The 20,736-nt window shown below is 46.9% G+C and overlaps 2 protein-coding genes across 4 annotated transcripts in view; both read right to left on the reverse strand.

Annotated features, from left to right (window-relative positions):
* IGSF5 (immunoglobulin superfamily member 5) overlaps nt 1–12,882 on the reverse strand; it is a 92,651-nt gene extending 79,769 nt beyond the window's left edge. For 2 of the 3 annotated variants that reach the window (XM_088794421.1, XM_088794416.1), the window contains exon 1: nt 12,751–12,882. The gene's annotated coding sequence lies outside the window, so the exon portion shown is untranslated. Of the gene's footprint in view, nt 1–10,019; nt 10,127–12,750 lie in introns of those variants that run through there. The other variant, XM_088794420.1, reaches the window with a different exon arrangement.
* B3GALT5 (beta-1,3-galactosyltransferase 5) lies at nt 360–12,884 on the reverse strand. Its single transcript, XM_074325253.2, has 2 exons — nt 12,751–12,884; nt 360–12,102 (listed from the first exon to the last, which is right to left on the reverse strand). Exon 2 carries the CDS (start codon nt 12,100–12,102, stop codon nt 11,167–11,169), a length of 936 nt encoding a protein of 311 aa, XP_074181354.1. The 5' UTR covers nt 12,751–12,884; the 3' UTR covers nt 360–11,166.
* Nucleotides 12,885–20,736: the final 7,852 nt, after the last annotated feature.

The following is a 20,736-nucleotide window of genomic DNA, read 5'->3' on the forward strand; positions in this document are numbered from 1 at the left end:
CTGCAGATAGGGTGGGAGGAGAGAGTGATGGGACTGGAGTCTGTGAGGGGAAGCAGAACGACAGGTGGGCAGGATGGTCATTGAGGGGACCACGGAGGGAGGACAAGGCCTGGCTGGAGGGTGGGGAAGAGCAGGCCTTTCATCCTCAGAAGACATTCCGCTCTCCGCCCATCTCCAGGCCCACACCCCCCTCCCCTGACACACATCCCTGCACACTCCGCCTCTCTCCTCCAACTTCTCTTTTATTTCTGAGACAGGCTGGGGATGCAGCCTGCGAAGAGCGTAGGTAGACAGCGATTTCCAGGTCCACATTATCACAAGAATTATGGCAAATACACGCTAACATCAAAGAAAACACATCGGTTTCAATCACTTTATTTCCATTTAAGTGACACTTTAAAAGATCAAGGATCCATTCTACACCTCAGAGATAAATCAGCGTGGAGATTCTAATCCATATCAATCCACAAAGCTTGGTTTCTTAAACTTAAATGACAGCTTTTAAAAAATATAAATATACCTGAGAGAAAGAAAATGCTCTGGGCGTATAGTTTCCGACAGGATACCTTGGCCCTCTCCACTCACCGAGACCCTGCCCCGATAAGGACCCTCCACGAGTTAGGGCCCCATGTCTTTGTTTCCAAAATCCAAGTGAAACAAGAAATCACCATCTCTTACAAAGTCAGCATGTCAAAGTTATTCAGCATATTTTTCTAAACATATAAAATCAAAGTCAAATTTTAAAAATATTTTCCCAAGCACAAAATATAGAAATCACATAGAATAAAATAAAAGATTGTCCAGTTTAGACCATACGTTGCCCAATTTTCAGGAAGAGCCCAAGTTTATCATGTCTGTCTACAGTTTAGAACTGACATAAGTGCGTTATGCTATTTTAATAATTTAATTTTTATTAGATCATGTACTGTTATTAATAAATCATAATATAATATATATGCCCACTCTCACAATATGATAAGCGTCTAGCTGATCCCACTAAAATACAGGGAGACAACATTTTCAAATACCAATCGGTAACATATAAATTTACTTTTATTTCTTGTCTTTTAGGAAAAACAAAATTTGACCACAAAGTCTCCTCCATTGGCATTAAATAATTTCCAGTCATGCTGGATTTTTCTTGATGTCTTATTTCACCAGGTATAAAATAAGTCAATTCGCCCTCATCAGATATTTCCCAAAGCAGAATTTAACTAAGGGTGTCATCACCTCTTTGGTTTATCTCTAGGGACTAAAAGACTAGATGCTTGAGACCACTGACTTCCCCGGAGTATGCGTGTGGCAGGAGCAACAGGCCAGGCTGTGGAAAAGCCACACTGGCACCCTAGCGCTGTATGCATCAGGCACCAATTTCTTAAACCAGAGAACGGAAGTAGTAGAACAAACAGACATTGCAAAACAATGTGACACCAAAAAGTACATTTGGCTATGGAATTCATTTTTCCACTTACATGTTTAAGGTTGATTATATCTGATAAGGAAGAAATTGGGTTTTTTTAATTAAAAACTAATTTGTTGTTTGTCAGCACTCCAGTCGGCCGACCCGAGGACGCAATCTTGCTTCCTCACTCTGTGCCCATCCAGCCCTTCACGGCTCTCTGCCCCACACGGGACGGGCAGCTTCACCACTCATCTCCAGGGCCAATCTGAGAGCAGGGGCCCCTTCCTGGTAGTCATATTTGAAAAGCAGGAAAATAGAGAAGAATCCATGCTTCTAAGTGTCCGGGGGCCACAAGCTTCAAATCCTTCCATCTATATTCACACAGAGAATGTAAGCATGTTTCCTCTCCCACAGACTTAATTGAGAGTTTATTTCAAATACATCTCAGCCCATGATAAATTTCCCTGCTGTTCACATACAGATTTTTGAATCACATGGAACTAAACAGAAACAAAAATAGGTGGCAATAACAATCGATAAAAGAGGTTCAGGAATTTATGTTTGAAGGGAACTCATAGTTCACTGCGTCTACTCCAGCCCACCCTTCTGCCTGAAAACCTGTTTGGGGAAATCACCTTGAAACCCAATAGATAATTATCAAGTGTCTCCTCTCCACCAGGCACCCCACCAGGGATCCAAAAAGAGAGAAGAGGAAGCCTGACAGAAGTTCACGATCTCCTGGGAAATTGCTAAGATGTCAGTCCTGCTGTGACAAGTGCTGAAAATTAATTCTTTGCAAAAAATCATGAGAAAACAAATACTTCCAAATGGGAGACACAGAGAAAAGATATGTATCTTCTAATCCATTTTTCAAAGGAGGAGGCACAGCAGCTGTTATATTAACTCAGACTTGTGAATTATGCCACCTGTCACAGTCTGGAGAATGTTCGTGTGGGGAGTCCATGAGCATCACCCAGGCCCAGCCTATCTCCTTTCAGCCTGTGGACCAAGGCTAAGTGTGCAGATGACTACACAGCAGTGCCCGCACAGCTCTTGCTTGGAAGAAACACAGCCATATTCAATAGGCTATTTGATATCTTCCACTTTATTTCACTCTGTCTTATTCTGTCTGGAAGTTGGCATTTGGGAACATCTCTGAATAATGTGACTGATGCCCGTCACTGCAGCCAGTGTTTCCTCCACACCACAGGTGGCACGTGTCACGTACCTGCTGTGTAATAAGTGCACGACTGTGCAAACGTGAGAATAAATGAGATCGCTCAAACTCCATGCTGTCGCCCCAATGGCTGAGGAGAGCCCTGAGGGAGCCTGATCTTTTACGTCCTATGTAAGCAAACGTGGCCTTGCTCTTCTTACTGCCCGTCACAGGCTCTTGCGTAGAGCAGAAAACTTTCAGAAACCAGCTGCCACTGAGTATAGTGCCTCTCGTCAGAACCTCGGCACACACACACACACACACACACATACACACACATACACACACACGCGCCACATATATACACGACACACGACACACACAGCACATTTCTCACACACACTCCACACTCACACTCCATACCACACACACACACACACTCACACACACACACTGATAGAAGCCACATGTCTAGTGTTGAACCCACACTCTTTTGAGAGATGGCCTGTTTTGCAAGGGCTATAGGGAGAGAGCAGTGGAAAGTGGGCTGGATTGGACAGGAGGGGTTCCTGTTCTGAAGCCAGACATTCAATTGAAACATCAGAAGGAAACATGAGTGACCTCAAGATGGGGCTGACAGGGACAGGACAGGTTGGAGGACTCAGCTAAACAGGACATTCCTGGGAACGCCGCAGATGACAAAGGGCTGAGTCCCAGGTCAGATAGGACCAGGAAGGACTCAGCTAAACAGGACATTCCTGGGAATGCCGCAGATGACAAAGGGCTGAGTCCCAGGTCAGATAGGACAAGGAAGGAGCAGCTGGAGATGTGTGTCAACACAGAAAAGACGTGGCAACACACAGGAAAAGGGACAAGATGGCAGACCCCTTGGGCTGGTGCTTTGCCCATCTTTGGGCACCGTGGGAGGACTCACCAACCTTGCCCTAGGGAAGGCAAGATATTGAAGGCTAAGGAGCTAGGTCTCTGCCATGTCTGAGCCCCTGGGGCAAGTCACTGAGTCACGCTGAACCTCAGCCTCCTCAACTCAAAACTATGGGGCTGATTACAATAAGAATCATTGCCTCAAATGGCTGTCATGAAGATTCAATGAGAAAGAAATGTAGAAATGATTTATGATGTGTGTCCACAGAGAAGGCACTGAATAAACACTTCTTCCTTTGATTGCCAAGAGGACAAATGCCCTAGTCATCTTTGTGAGATTGCATATTTGCCCAGCTAAAGCTCTCTTTGCCAAGAGCCTCAGATTGACCCTCATTCCTGACAGCTCATAAAAAGCATTGAGCATATCTGCCCAATGAATGAACAAATAAAAGAACAAAGTACTGATGTGACCTTTCTGAGGCAGATTTCTAACCCTGGAGATGCTGCAAACTGAAGAACTTATCAAAGTCACTCCATTTTCCTGAGCCTTGGTTTTCTCATCTGTAAAAAGGAGGCTGTTGTTTAAACTGAAGATGATCTCTAAGGCACATTCCAGCTCCATTTTTTTTTTACCAGTTCAGATTTTCATACATTCTACATTAACCAAGTCTAGAACACTGTGGTCTGCAATTCTGAAGAACACCACAGGTATAAGAATTTCTCTAAGAGTTCCAAGGAAGATTCAAAGGAGAGAAAGGAACTAAACTGATTCAAGAACTGAAACAAAGTCTCAAAGACTCAGCCCAGAGATTTCTTGATTCACACACAGATCACTAAACATATGCCATCACAGTATGCGACAAAGTCACAGCCTACACATTGGTCATCATCACAGCACCCAGCTACTGAGCGATCTACATGCACTGTCTCAACCAACCCAGTAACCCCGTGAGGTGGGAACTACTGTGGTCCCATTTTTCGGATAAGAAAACTGAGGTCAAAGAAGATCGGTAACTTGCTTATGGGAGTGAGGGAGGGAGATAAAATTCAAATGCAGGCAGCCCAACCACATGCAACAGGATCAAAGAACTCACGTGAAAATAATTCATTTCATTTTAAAAGTCCATTTCAGTACTTCTGTCAGCCTCTGGGGACTAGAGCAGTGCTGGGGTGCCCAGCAGGAGTTGGGGTCAACAATCTGACCTCTGGAATAGCCCACAGCTCATGGACAGGACAGGGTGCCCAGGGGCAATCACTCAGCTTCCTTGTATCTCTGAGTTTCTTAATCATATCTGCTTTTTGTGGGGGGTGGGGGGAAAGATGCTGGATGTAAAGTGGAGAACAGGTTGAGATCCGTGAGACTAATTAAGAGGACGTGGCCTGAGTCCAGTTGAACCAAGATGGTGACCTGGACTGAGGTTACAATGGCAGACATGGAAAGAAGAGGCCAAGTCCACAGGCACTGGCAACCATGAGACATGGCAGGCCCATGAGGGAGAGGAAAACCGCAGGATGATTTCTGGCCTGCAGAACTGGATGGGCAGGTGGACAGTGACAACCTTTCCTGAGACGGGAAGCACTGGGGAAAGACCGGGCTTGGGGGAGGGTAATGTGGAGGTGGTTTTAGATATCCTGCTTTCCATGCACCTTTGGGGTGTCCCGGAGAAGTTAACCAGGCTGTTGAATTGAGGTACAAAGCTCAAGGAGAGAAGATGTGTGAGTTTTTGTTGGTTTGGATTTTTCTGTCCTTTCTTTTTATACAAGTGCTATGTGGCTTTCAGACAAGTAAGAATTAAGTACATTTAATTTTTTAAAAAATCAAAACAGTATGGCACCATGTCACGTTGAGGGTGAGGAAATCTGAGAGCTGAGATGAAGCACAAATTCTCAAAATCTTGGTTTTTATACCTAACTAAACAGACCAGGTCTTTGCAGCCTCTTTAAATTCTACTTTCACTTGAAACTGTTTCACATTTTCTTGCAGTTGTCATCATGTGTAGAAATGAGGAATGTGATCCCCAGGCCATTCATGCTTTGACAGCAGAAAAAAAAAAAAAAAAAAAGAGCAAGATAATTGTGGGGTTTCCAGGCACTGTGTTCCAAGTGAGAATGTGAGGACAAGGTGGTTAACCTCAGAGCATAAGAGGAAGTAAAACCGCCTGAATTTTCATGCAACATGAATAGACAGTGTCAAGAAAAACAATGTGTGGGAGACATGAAAGGGTACAAAGATTTCTAAGAATGAAATCACTGTGATGCATGAAAGGAGGGCAGGAGTGTTAGAAGAATTTCATTAGACCTGCGGACAAAAGTACCATCTACGAGAAGTAGCTGTGATATTAGGATTTCCACCCATCTAAGATGTAATTCATCTTAGATGTCTATGAGACTGGGTAGCAAAGGGACGGTGTTCAGTAATTAAATAAAAGGCAGGAACTACACTTTATAAAATGCCCTGCAATTTCTGTTTGCTGTCACATTAAAGTGGTTCATTCCCTTCCATAGTGTACAAATAGTTTTAGTTCAAGTAGAACGTATTCAATTAAACTTCAGTCTTCTATTATTAACCACAGTCCTTGAAATCTATACAGCAGGCTTGTTTATCAGAGAAACCGTCTCCTAACCCAGGCCAGGCTTTCAGCAATGAATCCCTTCAGTGGGGTCAGAGCGGACTCAGAAAGTGACACCTTTCCTGGGTAACCGAGGACCATCTACATGTTCATGTGTGGACTGGCCAGGTCCCAGGACACCAAGTCCCAAGTCCAGAATTCACTCGCACAGCTCAAGAGAGCTGACATTGCTTTGTGGTTCTGGTTTGGAAAAATAACCTCAAATGTTGGCACAGTGTGGTTTTTGGTGTCCCAAGAATGCATACATATGTAGTTATTCATATACAGAAGACAACTGGACTGAAAAGTCACTTTCATGATCCCATGTATATTTCCTGACAACTTGGTTTGTGGTTGTCATTCTCCTAAGACTAAAAGTTGGATACAGTTGAGGGAAACAGGCTCATTTCTATAATCATCAAAACAGGAGAAGGTTGTAGATGAGAACAGATGGGCTGTGTGGGAGGCTGGGTACAGGCACGTGGAGGGCATTACAGGATTTTATCTACTTCTCAGTGTGTGAGGTTTACCATTATACAAAAGGGGGGTAGAGGGCATGAGGTCAAGAAGCACTGCTGTACAGCACTTCCAGGTTTTCAGGTCACAGTTTTCAGTAAAAACATACCCGTTTTCCCATTTACTGGTTCATCTGGAACCATAGTGAAGGCTATGCTTTAGAAATCCTTCCCCTTTCACACGATGTTCATCTATTCCCCTCTAAAACCACCTTCCATAAAGGTCATTGCAGTTCCATTCGGCAGATATTTATTGAATACCTACTATGTGGCAGGAGCTGTGCTAAGAGCGTGAGTGCATCAGTGAAGAAAACAGATCCATTCCTGCACAAGGCTGCTGCTCAAGTGGAATCAAATGTAAACAACAAACACAGTAGACTTATGCTAGACATTCTATACTTTGTTAGACAATGGGAAAAGCATAACAAGGTAAGGGGAGGTGGGTGGCACCATGAGTTGCAATTTCCTATGAGAGGGCAAAGCAGGTCTCATTAAAAAGGCAATAAACTGGCCAAAGACTTGAAGGAGGCAAAGGAATGGGCCACGAGCGTATCTGTGGAAAGGGTGATACTGGCAGAGAGAACAGCCAGTGCAAAGGCCCTGAAGGGGGTGGAGCATGTCTGGGATGTTCTAGGAAGAGCATGGAGGCCGGTGCAGCTGGAAGAGTATCACTGTTCAGGGAGGCCAAGTGAGCAAGGGGAGAAGGGGTGAGGTCCAGAGCAGCAGAGGCAGACAGTGATACTGAAGGTGTGGCTCTGACATGAAGACGGGAAGCCACTGGACAGTTTTGAATAGAGAAGTGAGATGCTATGATCTATGTTTTCAAAGAGCACTCTGGGTGCTGTTTGGGGAACAGACCAAAGAGATGTAGTGATGGAAGCCAAGAGGCCAGGTAGAAGCTACTGCCGCAACACAGGTGAGAGGTGACCGGAACTCGAACGAGGTGGCAGCAGTGAACACGGTGGGAAGTGGTCAGTTCCTGGGTATAATTTGAAAGGACAGCCAACAGTGTCTGTGGATGCCTCGGCTGAGGGAGGAGTCAGGGTGGCTGCAAGGGTGGAGTGTCCATCACCTGAGGTAGTGAAGGCTGCGAGTCAAGCAGATGAGGAGTGAGGAGGGGCCACCAGAAGTTCAGTTGTGGATTTGCTCATTATGCAACGTCAGGTAGGCAGTGGAACGTGCAAGACAGAAAAGCAAGAGCGAGTTCTGAGCTACAGATTTACAGGGCACTATCAACACGATGCGGGACATTTAAAACCCTGAGGTGGGATGAGACCCCCCCAGAGCACAGAATGGAGCCCGGGAAGAAAGGGGGCTGAGGCTGGGCCTGAAGCACTCCCACATTAGAAGTCAGAGCAAAGACACGGACAAGCAAAGGAGACAGGAAAGGCGTGACCAGCAAAGCCAGAGACGAGAGCAGGGCCAGGAAGCAGCAAGACCAGCTGTGCTCAGCCCAGAGGAGGACCGTGGACCCAGCAATGCAGGTCATCAGTGACCTCAATGACAACCATCTGGGGGAGTGGGGCCCCAAAATCTGAACAGAGGTGATTTCAGAAAGGAGAGGAATTTCAGACGACAAACCTAAAACTCCCCTTAGGGGTTCAAGTGCAAAAATGGTGCAGAAACAGGGCAGTAAAGGGAAACGTGGTATCCAAGGAAGGTGGCTGATGTTTTTTTAGATAGGAAATGGCAGCACGCATGCGTACTTGTGGGGCCATCCGGCAGAGAGGGGGAAATGGACAGCAAGGGTGAACATGAAACGGGCAGGTGTCTCACTTTGCACGAGGTAAAAAGAGCTAGGAATCAAGTCCAAAAGTGGAGAGGCTGGCACCACGGGAGCCCCCAGCGACTCCTCCCTCCAGTCCCAGTGGAAGGCAGGATATCGGGGTTGAGACGCTAAGGGTAGGCATGTGTGGTGGCGGGACACTGAGGAAGCACCCGGAGACGCAGCGTGAGCAGCCAACGCAGGGAGCTTCTGCGTCCTCGTGGCCACTGAGAGAGGGTCAGCTGACAGCCTGGGGGACCACAGGGCTGCGTGTTACCAACACACAGTGCCCTTGACAGCTGGGGCTCACAACATATTTCTGCGACTTTCAGTTATGTGACCTCAACCTAGCGATTCAACCTCTCTTGCCCCCTCAGTTTCCTCACCTGTAAAGCAGGGATACTGGCAGTAACCTCCCAGTAGAGCTATTGTGAGCATTTAAGGAGGTAATACATGTACAGGCCTTATCTCAGGACCTGGCAAAGTGCATTTGTTATCACCAGCGTTACTGTCTGGGTGCCTGTGGGCAAAGCCACCGTAACACCAGCCTGCCTCCTCTCCAGCCCCATTCTGAAACCAATATTTAGTGTCAGTGTAAAAGCATGGCTTTGCCTCTGAATTCATGCTTTCCCAGTTTCTGACTCTCAAGAACAAGGCAAGATGGTGTAATGAAACAACCTGAGCTGGAACCTGCATTCCCCAACTAGCTGTGATATCCTGGGCAAGTGTCTGGGTCTCTTGCGGCTTTATTTTCCTCCTACATGAAGGCAGGACTGAATGAGCTCTTAGGTCCAAGTTCTATAGCCAGGAAATAAGGTATCCCTAGAGGAAAACATTCTTCACTATATAAAGAAATAGAGTGGGGGAAACGTGCGTTTGACAGAAAATCCTTTAAGGAGACACTGAGGCTGTATGTGGAGGCTGCCTATGCTCTTGGGCCCCTGTGGCCATGGACTGCAGGCTGATGCTGAGAAGACCAGACCCTGAGCCATTCACGCAGATACCGCTGGCTTGACTGGCCTCAGCCACATCTTACCCACCTGTCCCAGGACATGCACATCAGACAAGGTGGACATCTAAGCACAGACCCAGCACTACTGCCAGACCAACAGCTTCACCCTCAAAACCTACCATTATCTCCTGGATCAGAGGCAGCTCATCCTATGGGACCAAGGACATGGCTATGAAAAAATCTGGGCTTCAAATAATACACAAAGTCCCTGATGTTCCCACCTGAGAAGGAGGTTTTTCTGAACATGACCCAACATGTTTAGGACAGCCAGGATAAGGAAACACACCTGCAAAGAAGCTGCTCAACCCAGACATGAAAAGTGCTGCACAAAATAGAATGCCAGACCTCGTTTTGCAATTTCACATCACCATGACCATTTTGCAGCAAATATCTCTTCCTGAGTTCGGGTCAGAACTTAGTCCAACATTTCTGAGTCACACAGCTATGTGAGGCCTCTGCCTTGAGTGCTGGTAAAATTAAGTCAGGTAAAGTACGAAATAAGAACCACATACTCCTGTGACCAGGAGCAAGATGGCCTTGCATGGAATGTGCCAGTGGCTGAAGGGCAAAGACCCTTGCTAAGAAGTGCCTCTTTTTCACACCACCCTGCAGAACAGGCTCAGACAATCCTCCAGGGAGAAGAAAACTGAAGATTAAACTCCCCACCACAAAACTCACTTGTCTGTTAGCCACACAAGAAATTCAAAGATGAGCTTGGGTCCAGCTTGGGAAGTAGACACAGGAGGACCGACCTCCCTTGACCAGGGCTCACTTCGGCGCTCAGTGTCCGAGGGAATCCTCTCAAGGACTTGACTTCAATCCACCTGAGTTCCCAGAAAACCTCCCAGAATCCTCCACAGACCCCACCTTGCAGCCAACTGCCCTCCAATTTGAACTCAGAGACCCACAGTAGACCGAGGGCATCCGAAGCAAACAGACGGGATACCACAGCTGGCTCAGAGGAGACGCCATGCTCTTGGGGAGATCAGCAGTGTGACCAGAAGTCTGTATGCCAGGCCAGGCTTTGCAGTGATTTCTGAGCAAAACTTATAAAAATCGATTTGTCTGGAGCTGGCCACTTCTCGGGGGGCTGAGCTGCAGCCACTGCAGACATCTTCTGGGATGGGCTCTGCTATGAGCGGAGTGTCGTGCTGCTTGCTAATGGGGACTCAGTGTCCAGCCAGATCCATCACAGAAATGAAGGGAGCTGGGGGTGGTGTGTTCACCCCCGTCTTAGCATTAAAGAGCACAAGGGTTGGGAGCTGTGAAGGAGGCAAGTCCTGAAATAGACTGAAGGGTGCCAGCAGCAAGCCTGTCCTCCCAGCCTCTTCACCATTGTTCTCTCCCAAGGGAGGGGCGCACCAAGTCAGGGACAGCGGCTGGATTCTGACAGCCCTGGATTTTCCTCCCTGCTCCAGTGTTTGTTGGCTGTGAGTTTTGGGGCAGATTCCTGTACCTCGCTAAGCCACTGTCTCCTCCTGTGCAAATGGGGATGATAACACCCACCACCTCACATGACGCTAGCCCCTGAAATGAGAAAGCGTAGGTGTAAATCAAACACCCAGTGCAACAGTGGAAGTACTTATAAAATGGAATCTATTATTGCTTGAGGGCACTAAGTGGAAATTCATCAGCGGTTTCATCTGAGCTCACATTCTAGTTTAGGTCTGATCCCTACCGGAGGCCATCCTCACCGTCCTTCATCCCTCTCCCTCTCGCCCTCCCTCCCTACCCCTAATGATTCTCAGCAATGCCATCCAAAGGTCTTTCCAAAGCCATCACCATGGGTTGTCTGAAGTGTGTCCAGATGTGCCCCGGGCCTCTCTCACTCAGCTGGACACTCTTCTCCTACAGAATTTTCCAGAGCCTGCCAGTAGCTCACCATCTCCTGAGGCTTGATAAAATGGCAGGCCACAATCGTCTTAAAACGGCAGGTAGAAAAGCTCAACCCGTTCGGGAAGAAGGTCTGCTTGGAGTGGAGTTCCTCCAGTCTGATTTTCAGTTTTGCCAGGCAGAGCCCCATGAAGACGTCTTCTAGTTTAATGAAGGGGATGCTTTCAGAAACATTATACACCTGACTCGCAACATCACTGGAGAAAACATAGCCCGTGCCAGAGCAAAAAGGTGGGTACTTGTCCCACGGATATTCATATTTGCTGACAAACCACTTATTGTACTTTGACCTAATCGGAAATTCGTTCATCTTTAAGAAGCCGGTGAAAAATCTAGTTGTCCTGTTTTTCTTCAGCAGTAGTTCGGTCAGATAGTAGACATTGACAAACATGTCGGAGTCTGTTTTCATCACGAAAGCCGCCTGAGGACAGAAGTGGTGGATCCACTCTATACCCATCATGGTCTTCAGAGTCAGGTTGAAATAAACATCCACAAAGTCCTTCTGGATGATATCGCGATGTTGCTGGGCCTCCTGGGCCACCGCTCTCTCTATGTCCTTACTGGGGCTGAGCCCCAGGAGGAAGAATGTTTTTATCCGTTTTCCTCTCACAACCTTTTCTCTTCCCCATGTGTTCCGGATGGCCAGGCGAGCAAGCATCTGTCTGTGGGATGAGGTCACCAGCACTACCAGGAAAGGGGGATTCTGCTGGCAGTCCACATCGGGGAGCTGGAGGAACTTCCCGTGTTCTTTCTTGAGAACAAATGGCTCTTCTTTAAAAAGAGACAGATTGTTCATGCTGAAATACAAACAAAGGGCTCCCAGAACAAAAAAGGAAATATATATCAATCTTATCTTCACGTTGGCCATCTGAAAGGAACAGAATCAAATGGTTAGACTTTAAGGGCAGGAAGGCATGGTAGCTTTACCCTGGGAGGCTGGGAAGGGGGAGGAGACCCGCGTTTCATGGCTCCTGTTTCAGAAACAATGGAATCTCACTGCACAGGATGGATGCCACGGCTCAACAGTGAGGCACAGACTGTGGCCGGTGTCATTCACTCCACGCGACACAATCAGGACCACAGGGAACGGGCACCGGTCTTGGCCCCCAGGCTAGCCAGCCCTTCGCCGGGGAGAGTCTCACATTGCTTATCTCGGAGGATATGGGACTATATCTCACATGAGTACCTGCTAGCTCTGCCCTTCTTTCAGCTAGAAAACCTACAAGACCGGAAACCACGTGTTCTAGCTCTAACTGTATGGACCACCTGCACTGTTTTCTGATGGAATGAAGCACCATTTTATCACTCCCCGGAAGAAAAAGACCAGTTTTCTAATTTACACAGGCACCCTGGAATTCCGCCCCTGCTAGACATGGTGGTTGTTTTGTTTTCTTAGGTTACTTTTTTAAATCTCCAGTCTGATTCTTCCATTTTTTGACCACCCGTCTCTGTCACTCTCAACAAATCCAGGATGATCCACATTAACGTTATAACGTTAAAAGAGCAAAGAACTCACCGTTTCCTGGGCAGGATGAACCTCTGGTTTGAAGACTAAGCCACAGGGTAGATTCCAAGAGGAAATTTGTTCCAAAGAGTCGTCAGCATATGTCGTTTTCTCTCTCTCAGGTTCTGGACTTGTTTTGTTTACCAAAAATGATGATCCTCTTCCTCAGGAATCACACTCTAGGGAAAAAACAGAAAGAATAGCATCATTCAAATCACTCACGCCTCATCAGCAGCTCTTCACCATTTGCTGTGCCTGAGTGTTTCTGTAGTGCCACCTGCCTATGTAAACTTGAGGGGCTGTTAGAGCCCCACCCCAGCCTCACTTTTCTTATCTGCAAAATAGGTACGATCAAGACAAACTCCACCATGTGGTTCACAACAACAACAGCATGCAAATGTCTCTTTCTGGCCTAACGGACTAGGACAGCACCCAGAGCTTTGTACATTCCAACTTCTCATACAAATATTGACCTTCTCTACAGAACAGAACATCTGGCTGATGCTTAAAGGATTTAACATGGAAGAAATCCATCAATTCTCAACTCATAGTGCATGTCTTCAGAATGTCAGCCTAAGTGAGACAGAGGGCAGAGGGGCCAAAAAGAAAAGCAACTCACAGAGTGAAACGGAGAAAGGGTTGGTTATTTTGATGGCAAACAAAGACCTCGAAATTTCATTAGGTTAAAATTACGTTCCAAATATAGTCAAACAGCTTCAGAAAAGAGAGGGAACGATGATGGAACTTTCCAGAACTAGCTGACTCTCCAGAGGCCAACTCAGTCCAGCTCCTGTTCCTCTGGGCCCCTGAGGACCTCCTGTGCAGCTGGAGCGCCCACCGCCTTCAGTCACTGCGGGAGTCCAAGCCGATACCTGCAGGACGCTGGGGATTCTATTTCCTCCCTTCTTCTTTTGTGAGATTATTTATTTGCAGGGCTAGGATGTGTAGTTTATTTTGGCGGAGGAAGGGGTGAGAGGAACCAAATTGCATTTCCCTCATAGTATGTTTTAGACAGAAACATAAAAACCCAATGCAAGGGAAAGATGGTATTGCTCTATTTTGCTTCCTCTCTTCAACAAATTTGCTCTTCTTCAGTGGGTTGCCTCAATGGTAAACCTTAGCTCGCATCCCCCCAGTGCACCTTTTCTCACAAGAATCTCAGTCCCCAGGGATAGTTGCTTGGCTCACTGCCTGCATTGTTTTCACACCAAGTGGCACCCAGGAGGCAGAGCAAATGGCAGGGCGCCAACTGGCCAAAGCTCCCTGCCGTCACTTGTTTTCATGTACAGTTGGAACACTCTTCTTGCCGACAATGGAGTGACCAAGAAACAAACTCTCCAAAAGATACACCTCACAACCCCTATTTGAAAGCATTTGCATCTTTGGTTGAGTCAATATCAGATGCCATAAGGACCCAGCATCCAACTTCCCACTGGAGGTGCATTCAGGAGGTCACCCGGCACCAACAGGGGACAGAGCCTAGAACAGCACATTTTTAGAAAGGGATGGGGTGTGTCCCGTGTTCTGGTCCTCAGAGGCTGTCAGGAGGCAGGAGCCCTTAGCCTAAAGCAAGTCCACCTGACCTGGGACAGGGCCATGAACCGGCACTTCTGCTATGGAAGCCCCACCTCCTATGCACACCTGGAGCAGGCTATGTGGCCCAGCCAACCAGTCAGTAATGGAATCACTGTTTATTCAGCATGTTCTGCATTCCAGGCTTTGCTCTTTTAACCTGTGAGCAATACATACACAAACACAGAGCCTTGAAACTGGAGTAGATACGCACTGCGCATGAATTATAGATCAAGGCAAACCAGAAGGTGGCAGGCCCCTCCCTCCCTTCTTGTCGACCTCCCGCCCTCCACGGGCTCCTCTGCAGGTATCTTGGCGGCCGCTTCAGGTCCAGGCTGGGGCCACTGTGCCCCACTGGGGCCTCAGTGCCCAGAGGACCAGGGGTACACCCTCTGAATACCCCCAGAGGGTTGTGCACAGCTTAGATGCTGGGTACATCTGAATTACTGTGGAAAAAATAATAGTACAAAGTGACAGCTTTCGGGGCAGGGAAATGCTGCCTGTGGAGAACCTGAAAGTCAGTGTCCTAACTGCCTCCCAGTCACATGGAAGGTCTCTCCCAGGCCAGGTCGGCAGGACCTCTGACCTCAAGTTACAGGACCTAAAAACAAAGGATTCGCAAGTCCACGTGCCCGAGGGCTGGAAAGCCAAAGGGATGGTCTGGAAAGTTAAGTTCAAGGGGGCTGGTGGGGAGGACCTCCTGGATCTGAAGGGAAAGGTGTGGAGTGGGCGGTGATGGTCAAGTTCAACCTTGAGGCCAGAGGGAGCACCCAGGCCAAGGAACACAATCAGGGGCATGTCCCCAGGGGCCTGTGGCCCTGGGTGGACCGAGAACTGGCCAGGTGCCATGCCAGTTAGGTGGGCCATGAAAATATGGTATTTGACTTTGTTCTTGAAGGCAGGTGTGATGCGGCAGGTAGGACCATGGAGGGGATTCCAGAACACAGCAACTCAGGGAGTGTGATGGGCAATCCAGAGGGCTGGCATCCAACTTTGACCCTGCTCCAGAGCCACTGTCACACATCTTGGAAGACTTGCCATCTCACAGGCCATAGAAAATAGAACAGCATCCTGGGAAATACAGCGAGCATGATATTTGGAATCTCTGAACCCAAACAACCCAGAGATTCTCACCCAGCACACTGGTTAAAATGCGGGTTCAAAGGTTCCATCCCACAAAAATTTTGATAGAGCAAGTCTGGAGCCCAGGAATCAGCATTTACATGTCCTGCATGATTATACTCTAGGCTGGTCCCTTTGAAAACACCAGAGGGAACCACATGTACAGAGTCAACCAAATGGGCACTGCATCATAAACAGGTAAGATCAAAGACCCCAGACCACCACCCCCAATCTAATTTTTAAGTGGACTAGTTGTAGAGACTGAAAATATCCCTTCCCCTGGGGGTGGGGGAGAGGGAGGAGAGCAAGAGGAGAGTAGATGAGGGTGACAGGAATGAATTCCTGGGTCTGGCCTGGAGCCAGAGATGAGCAACACCTCTGCACCGCCAACCCCACACCAACACTGCCTGGCCCAGGGTCTGGAGGCTAAGCCTGGGCCTTTTAAGGAAAACCATTTATCAGGTGGTTACTCCATGAGACTCATGAAGCTTTGCTTCAAGACCACTCACTCACCTCCACTGTTTTCTTTTCCTAAAAGAATTGCTCCCCGCTCCCAATTGTGTAAGCTTCAGACACCATGAAACCTGGCTCTACTCCTGGGCTCTGTTACTCTGGAGAATCCTGACTAATGCATGCTGGGAGCCCCTCTGTCTCCTGAGCAGCCTGTCACTGATACTTACATTGTTGAGGGGACAAAGGAATTCTTCTGGAAGCATGGAGAAGAGGTGCCAGCTCATGAAGAAGAATAAAGGGCCACCCCACCTAAGGAAAATAGCAGGAGTAAGAACCTCAAGAATCCCAGCACAGGTTTCTCAACAGGATGAAAGAGTGGCTAGAGAGGCACAAGGCAGAGAACAACCACATCCTGTGATTGGGTTTGAACCCAGATGACTCCCCAAACAGGCTGGTGGCCTGAACAAACATGAATAGATGTTGTCTACAAACACTGTCCATCCAAGCTTTTCACAAAGTTCAGCACTTTCCTTTACTAGAGAAGTAAGCTGATGTGCCTTTTAACTATGTAAGAAAACTGGCATTATGATAGGAAATAGATGAACGGGAGCCCAGAAATAGACCTACACACATACATGGTCCCTGATAAATGACAAATGCATCACAACAATTTAGTGGAGAAAGAGTGATCTTTCAATCAAAAGTGCTGCATCAATTTGATATCCACATGGGGAGAAAGAAGTATCTGACCCCTACCTCACACCATATACAGAGATCAAATCCAGGTGGCTTGCACATCTAAAGGTGAAAGGTACAACAAGAAAGCTTCTGGAAGAAAAGGTTTCTAATCTTGATCTAGGCACTTATTTTTAAACAGGACACAAAAACACACCATAAAAGGGAAAAATTTTTAAAAATGGGACTTCAAAAGATACCATCAATTCCCTATGCTGTACTCCACATCCCATGACTATATAGAGAGAGAGTACAGCACAGGGAATTGATGGTATCTTTTGAAGTTCCATTTTTTTATTTTTCCCTTTTATAGAGTCAATGGAATTGTAATAGATATATACAATGTCAGAGGGGCAATAGATTGGGGGAGGGGGTTATCACTTTGTGAGGGGTGATATGTCTAACTAGTACACTGCTTTGTACACCTGAAACTAATAAGAAAAAAAAGATACCATCAAGAGTCCACAGGAGACTAGGAGACTATATTTGCCACACATAATTGCCATACATATATTTGAGAAAGGACTACTATCCAGAATAAATCAGTAACTTCTGTGAATCAACAAGGAAAGGACAAAAAAAACATAATTTTAAAAAATGAACTGTGAACAGATATGTCACAAAAGATATCCAAATAGCCAAAGATAAAACAAGGGAGCACAACATTATTTGTCATTAAGGAAATGCAAACAAAACCACCCTGAAATACCACTGCCACCCATTAGAAAAATCGAAATGAAGTGCGTGGCAATGTTACATGCTACAAACACTCTGGACAGCTGTATTTACTTTGGCAGTATCTACTACAGTAAGAGACATATGCTGTGACCCAGCAAACCACTCCTAGGCACAGAGCCAATAGAAATGATTACTTACATCCACCAAGAGTCATGGCCAAGAATGTTCAGAGCACATTGCTCATAACCAAAAACTGTGATAGCCAATCAGGAGAGAGAAACCACACTGTAATTTGAACAGGGAAAGTTTGACGTAAAGAATCATTCACTCTAGTAAGGAATTCCAGAGATGAGAGAGTAGCAGTCAGAAGTAAAGAGAACTCTAAAGAATATGGCAATAGCAGATATAAGGGGCAGCCAAGCCTTCCCCCCCGCAGCCCCCACCCTGCAACCCAGGGCTGAATCTGGACCTCCTTGGCCAGGGCAGAGCACGGCGCGGCCCGAGAACAGAGAAGTCACTGTGGGCCCAGAGCTATTTTCACAGAGAAGCCAAAAAGAGTGATTTTGGAGCTAAGAGGCAATAAATTGATAAATGGCACAAATGTAAACAAGAAATTTCCTTCGATAGCAGAATGGACAAATGAAATACTCCACAGCTATTAAAAATTACTAACTTTTGATATACCCATTACGTAGTCATCTGACAGACATGTGTTGAGTGAAAAGAGCCAGACATGAAAGAGTATGTACTGAATGGGTCCATTTATATGATGTGTAAAATCAGGCAAAGTGTATCGATGATAACAGGAGTCAGAAAAGCAGTGACCTCTGGTTGGGGGATTATTAACCAAAACAGGGCACAAGGACCCTTCTTGACAGCTGGATATATTCTACTCTTGATCTGGGTGGTAGTTACATGGGTGTAGATATATGTCAAAATTCACTGAGTCCTACAGTGAAGATTTGTGCATTTTGCTATATGTAAGTTATACCATGTGGATATTTTCAAATAATTTTAATTAAAAATAAGTCTCTAAAAAAGTGGTATCTTCTGTAGAAGTACCCAAATTTGTTTCACCACACATCTGATTTTATTTTCACCATGCATTTCATGGGCCAGGGTATAACAGAACAGACCCCTGTTCTGTGTCATAATTTATAAAGGCAACTCAGTGACGACTCAGAGGGGTCAATGTCATTGGGAGAAATGTTTAATGTGATTTATAATTTTCTTAAAAACAAGAAGCACAGCTCACCATACAGGGCCAGAGAAGGGACATCAGGTTTGGGTCAGGAAGGAGAAGCAGGAGCGCAACACAGGACCAGCTCATGGCTTTTCCTGAGCACTTTTGTGGATATGGCGACACAGGGCAGGTTGACAGCTTGGGACTGGCTACTTGGAATAACTGTCGCAGGCTTTGGGCTGTGAGGTGGCCCCTAGTTGCCTGGCCATGGCCCTGGGATGATTAAGGCAGAGGAATATTGTCTCCTGGGGTGGAAGGCCCAGGGAGAGGACAGGTGCCTCTGGATTGGCTAGCTGTCATATTACAGACACAGTGCTTTGGATCACTAAGAACTGACTAGCCCTGGGAGGGGCAGTCTCTCCCCCACCAGAAAGGTTTTTAATGATGCCAAAACATCATAATATACAGAAAATTAAAGACAGGAAATAAAGTCTGGGGCCTGATTTTTCTGCATGCTCTAAAGCAGTGATGGCTGCTTTCACATATCTTATTGGTCAGATATGGAAAGCAGGCTCCTTGATCAAAGTGGGAGGCTTCTCTGATGATTCTACAGTATTTCATTAATTGTCAAGTCAGCACCTACTCTGCTTTCCATCATAAATCAGCGTAAAGTGCTATACAGCAGGAAAAAGCAAAGTCCCCCTTTGTTAAGTTCAGGTAGCCTGCTAAGATGGAAAGGTGGGGTGCGGGTGGGAGGTTGGAAACAGAAGGTCTTGTCCACATCCGGCTCAGTGGTGTAATTTGGCACAAGGTGCGTAAATGCTCCAGATCAGTGTCCTCGTCTCTAACTGGGGTAATCACGCCTGCCTCACAGGGAGACCGGAAAGCACCGTATGCATGGCAGTGATTATTTGCCATGACTTCCTATCAAAGTATGACCTTTAGTAGTTTGGGTGGCACCAGTAATGTCAACTCAGTCTCTCCTTCAAGTTCCACCTTCCTAGAGCATTCTGTCCACACGCTCCAGGTGCCAGACAAGCGAGTACACTGTCCACAGGATGAGTCAAACCCCAAGGAGACTGGGAAGGCTGGCCTGCAAGTTGCTCTGAGAGCCTCACTCCTTCCTGGCTGGCGGCTCATATCCCAGGCCACACCTGCAGAGAGCTCAAGGACACCTGTAGAGAAAACCCAGCCTGGGGAGCACCCGGGGGGTACCTGGGGGAAATCTGGAGAGAGCACACGGCGGGAGGGGGGCACCTGGGAGGATCTAGAGCAAGATCCTGGGGGGTACCTAGGGAGTACCTGGGGGGACCTGTAGAGAGAACAGCCTGGGGGGCACCAGAGAAGAACAGTGACCTTCTCTTGCAGAGGCAGCGAACCAGAACAGAAAGGGACCTCCTCCAGTTTGCGATGGAAGTAAGTTCTTCCTGAAGACAGTTAAGGACATATTTTTATATCATGGATCTTTTGAACACAGTTCATGAAACAAAACACATAGGACTACAAAGGAAATCAGCTATGCTGAAATAAATTTATCACTATATTTTTAAAGTGAGCCAGCAGGCACTTCTTCCTGCCTGTATCTGACAATGACTTCTGGCTCCGCGTCTAGTGACCACCTTAATTCTGCAGGCAGCATGAGCTCTGTCCATATTGGGCAATGACCACAACTACTATTGTGATGTGAAAATGCCAGTGACTTTCTCTGGAGACAAAGTCACAGGCTCCACTACTATGTGGGTCAGCATCTGTCAGGGGCTGCATTGTGCCCCCCCCACACACACACATTCACATGTTGGAGTCCTAACCCCCAGGACCTCAGAATGCGATTTGGAGATCAGGAATTTACCACGTTACAGTGAGATTGTTAGGGTGGGTCGAAATCCAGTTAGGACACAGGGAGAACACCACGTGACAATGAAGGCAGAAGTCGTGGTGCTACATCTACAAGCCAAGGAACACCAAAGATGGCCAGCAACCACCAGAAGCAGGGAGAAACCTGGGACAGATTCTCCCTCTCGGCCTCAGGAGGAACCCACGCTGCCCCTCCCTTGATCTCTGACTTCTGGCCTCCAAACTACGAGACAGTAAGTATCCTGGGGTTAAGCCACTCAGTGTGTGGTACTTTGCAGCCCTAGGAAACTAATGCATTGCCCGTCATCATAACGTATTTTGCTAAAGGTTCGTGAAAATAAGAATGCAATTTTGTTTCCCATCCAAGGTATGAGACCCCAGTTCATTAGTCCTTCTCTGGC

Source organism: Rhinolophus sinicus, chromosome 17, assembly GCF_057876585.1.
Source record: "Rhinolophus sinicus isolate RSI-liver-muscle chromosome 17, RSI-T2T, whole genome shotgun sequence".
NCBI classification, from domain to species: domain Eukaryota; kingdom Metazoa; phylum Chordata; class Mammalia; order Chiroptera; family Rhinolophidae; genus Rhinolophus; species Rhinolophus sinicus.

Excerpts from the sequence above, each read along its gene's own strand:
- B3GALT5 (XM_074325253.2), bottom strand. The coding sequence starts at position 12,102 with ATGGCCAACGTGAAGATAAGATTGATATATATTTCCTTTTTTGTTCTG.